Source organism: Beta vulgaris, chromosome 3 (assembly GCF_026745355.1).
Source record: "Beta vulgaris subsp. vulgaris cultivar EL10 chromosome 3, EL10.2, whole genome shotgun sequence".
Lineage (NCBI taxonomy): Eukaryota > Viridiplantae > Streptophyta > Magnoliopsida > Caryophyllales > Amaranthaceae > Beta > Beta vulgaris.
Genome location: NC_079204.1, coordinates 48,180,714 through 48,185,165, shown reverse-complemented (window position 1 = coordinate 48,185,165; position 4,452 = coordinate 48,180,714). Strand labels below are relative to the sequence as shown.

Sequence of the window (4,452 nt, the reverse complement as noted above, 5' to 3'; positions counted from 1 at the left end):
TGGAATCTTCCAGATCCGCTTGATAGCATTGATGACAGACAAATTATCACCTTCCACAATAAGCTTATCAATACCAAGAGAAAGAGCCCCACGAAGACCTTCCCTGAGACCCCTAGCCTCTGCTTCTAGAATAGAAGACGCTTCCCCGAGAGACCCCGCCCCACACAACCGGACAGCACCTGCCGAATCTCGGATAACAAAACCAAAAGTCGCTTGACCACTAGCCAGCTTAGAGCCATCAAAATTTAATTTTAAGAAATCGTTTAGGGGAGGGGACCACACCACCTGCTCTCTAATTCTCACCTTAGCCTTCTTTCAAGCAGCAAGAGAAACACAAGAATCCACACCCGCCACCACACCACTAGAAATAGACAGATTGTGAGCAAATGCTTTAATCATATCACTAACCTTTTGGGGGGACAAAGCCTCTTGCCTGAAAATAACCCCATTCCTCGCATACCACGCAAACCACCAGACAATGGCCATACACTCCACTTGGGGCACAGAGAAGGAGGATTTTAAAAAAAGTAAAAAACTATGTAAAGAAGTTCCTTCCTCAGAGAGAGGCGGAACAGGCCAATTTAACAACACTTGGAGATCCGCAAAAACATCGCACGTAAAAGGGCACCTAGAAAACAGATGTGCAGCGTCTTCCGAGTGATGATTACAAAAAACACATTCCAACGGAAGAAAAACATGACTTAGCTCTAGCCTTTTCTTTGTAGGCAGCCCATTAAGAGATAACTTCCACAAGAAAAATTTAATCTTTGGGGGAATGCTCAACTTCCATATCCATAAGTTATTAGAAATGAGTAAAATTTTGCTTATTTGGAGAATTTGTTACAAAATTACTCGTGGATATATCATACATGTACTCAAGTAGTTAGGGGTTAATTTTTGGTTTTCCTATCCTTTCTTATCGTGTTTATGCCAAAGATAGGGAACAATTCTTTTTTTTTTTGGCCTGTTTTGATTAATCATATAGTAGTTCGTAATCAATTACAGTAATGAAAATGAATAATTTGGCAATGTCAATGTTGATGTCCAACCGAAAAACATTTGTTTTTTTTTTTTTTTATATATTTAGCTCTATTGATTGCCTTTTTTTTTTTTCTAAAAGCTGCTTACCGTGTGGCGTGTACGTGTGACGGTGTGAGGTCATGTTTTGAAAATGAACAATTCTTTTTTTTTTTTGGCCTGTTTTGATTAATCATATAGTAGTTCGTAATCAATTACAGTAATGAATGAATAATTTGGCAATGTCAATGTTAATGTCCAACCGAAAAACATTTGTTTTTTTTTTTTTATATATTTAGCTCTATTGATTGCCTTTTTTTTTTTTCTAAAAGCTGCTTACCGTGTGGCGTGTACGTGTGAGGTCATAAGTTTGGATCTACGAATAAATTTAGACTTCTGCTTTATAACAGCACAATTTGACAACACAAGTTAGATTCTCCTATAAATGTTGAGGTGGTGGAATAGTGGCATCACTTTTCATCTTATATCTTTGAGGCTTAAGGATCAAACCTCATTTAAAAAATTCCCTTTTATCCTTCCTCAAGTGCACCCCCTACATCTTATCCTAAAAAAAGTTAAATTCTCTTGTGTGTATTTCTTTTTTTTTTTTTTTACAAGTTTTAAACTTGAATTTATCGAATTTCCCCACTATAGAACTTTTCATATATATTCTCCAAACTTTTTCTTCAAACCTTAACTTGAACATCTAGAAAAGTACATTTTTAAGAGAGATCATTTTTCTAGCTTATTTTCATATATTATTTGATCCCTTCACTTCATTAAAAAGTTGGAAAACAAAGGAAGAATACAAATTCTCATAGAAGATTGACTCAACATAATTTATGGTAAGACGAGGATATAATTATGTGATTTAAATGAGTCACTTACAATAAAAGTGACCATTTTAAGGTATAAGGCCAGATGTTATCAAAAAGTTACCCATGTAGGTTTTAACTTAACAAGTGACCTTTTTATAACAAAAAATATAAAATAAACTTATACTAACTTTATTGAAAGACGGTCTCACACAAAACTTGCTAAATGAAGGCGGCGCGCTTTGGTGTTCTAACCTATTATGTCAATTTATTGAAAAAATGGTTCTCTATCTTGAAATATCTTACTAAGATCACTTCTCACCCCCAACCTATAGATTATTAGCTAATACATTGTTGGTAAATCACACGAATCCATGTGTCCAACAACTGTTACTTGAACTATATACTAATTACAACAATAATGGGAGTCTGGAAATTATTTTCCTAGACAATGTCATACTTGTAGTGGAAAGAATGGAAATGGAAAATTAGAAGTTGCGGCTAGTATATATGAAGATTGCCAAACAAAGTAATATCATCAACTTATCAAATTGGTTGACATTGTGCAAAAATAGTACATTATGTCATCATATCATCATGTGCTATTCGAACCATGGCTGACCAGTCACAACTCACAACAATAAAGTTAAGCTAGTTGACTCTAGCATACTATTTCTCATATAGTCGCTTTGTAGTTTTTTTATTTCTTTAAGCTTTAGAAGTTTGGTGTATATTCAATATTATATATATATGAGGAAAAAAAACATAAAATCATATAATCATGTTATATTTATATTAATGTAGATTTTCGAAAGCTCTAGAATTTAATCTAATGCACGATAATTAAAAAACATTAATGATACACATAAGTGGGACATAAGATTTTCTTCTCCATATACATCTGATATATCCAACAGTGTACAAAAGAAATTGTAGTTCAAGCATTATATTACATCAAGTTGCACAAGTTAAGAGAAGATTTCCACAAACTAAGTACTATACGTGCTCTCCATTATCGAACATGGATCTCACAAACTACTCCCCTAAGCTAGGACTCTTTCAGATTTCCTTTTCTCCACATCATTTATATCAACTCCTCTTTACAAATCTCACCCTAAAATCAAAACAAACCAAAAACAGAAACCAAAGGGAACTCCCCTTCCTTAGAACATAATTTTTTTCAAAAACCAAAAAAGAAAAAAAATGGCCTCTACTTGGCCCCAAACCTTGACATTTACTCTCCTTCTCGTCGTCGTCGGGATCATCCTTGCATCAACCCCTTCCAATGCATCCTCATCGAGGGGTTACTACGACAACAACTACAGCTACGAACAGCCATCCTACACCTACAACTACCAGCCCCAAGAATATAGCCAACCCCAAGAATACAGCCAGCCCCAGGAATACCACTACCCTGTCCAAGAATACAAGCCCTACTACTCTCCTCCAAGCAGCCCGGCCTACAAGGATGGAGAATCAGAACAGCGCTCTTACAGTGGCACCCCTTCTGATAAGGCCGCCTTCATGCAAGTCCATAATGACGCGAGGTCAGCAGTTGGACTTCCTCCGTTTACTTGGGACGACAGGCTAGCCTCCTTTGCTCAATCATGGGCTAACCAGCGTATCAATGACTGTCGTTTGGTCCACTCGAATGGTCCATATGGAGAGAATATATTCTGGGGTAGTGGCGGTTATTCAGCAGCATTTGGAGTGCAGTCATGGGTGAATGAACGTAAGTACTATGATCTTTACTCCAACTCCTGTGCTGGTGGCATGGATTGTGGCCACTACACTCAAATCGTCTGGAGGAGCTCCACCCGCATTGGTTGTGCTAGGGTTACCTGTAATGATGGAGGCGTTTTCATCACTTGCAACTATGACCCTCCCGGCAACTACATTGGCACAAAACCATACTGATTCATTGTCAATTATCTTATTGACATTAATAATATTGTTTTGATGATGGTTTCTGTTTTGAGAAAATGTTATTGTTGTTTTTTTTTGTTTTTAAGTAATAGGCTAAAGGGGGGTTCTAACCATGTCCCAATAGCTAGCTCCTAAGCAATTTGTTAACTTATGTACTTGATCAGCTCTAGTGAAGCTTTTCAGGTGCATATTTCTGTTGGCTGTGTTTTCCTTTCATTCACATTAATTAATTAACATCCATTTGTGTGTTATCTTCTTTATGTTACTAAGTTTCTCGTATTACCCATGCAAACTCTCGCAGGAGATTAGTCCACTCGCCGAAGGCGATGGGAAACACCTCGTAGTAGGACCAAAAAAAAAAAAAAATTCTCATATTGGAATCAAAACATAATAAATTAAAGTTCAACCAAAAATTAATTAACATCAAAATTTCTCCATTCTCCAACTCAAAGCAATTGGCTATGAAACTGATATAGTAGTATACTCCCTCTGTGGCTTTGTCTCCAATTATTGTTTTCTACTTTTGGATCAAAATTTACCTACTTGGCATAAAATTCCATTAATATTTAGGTAAGAAGCATTATTATGTGAGATTTTGTTAATTTCTTTAGTATTAAGCTTTAGTTGCAATATAACTTTTTTTGTTTTTGCATTTTTCGCTAATATGTGACTAAAGATATATATATAGACAAAT

The 4,452-nt window shown here is 35.9% G+C and overlaps 1 protein-coding gene across 1 annotated transcript; it reads left to right on the top strand.

Annotated features, from left to right (window-relative positions):
* The first annotated feature begins 2,969 nt into the window (after positions 1 to 2,969).
* On the top strand, positions 2,970 to 4,009 carry LOC104889213 (pathogenesis-related protein PRB1-2). Its single transcript, XM_010674383.3, has one exon. It carries the CDS (start codon positions 3,036 to 3,038, stop codon positions 3,747 to 3,749), a length of 714 nt encoding a protein of 237 aa, XP_010672685.1. The 5' UTR covers positions 2,970 to 3,035; the 3' UTR covers positions 3,750 to 4,009.
* The last annotated feature ends 443 nt before the right edge of the window (positions 4,010 to 4,452 follow it).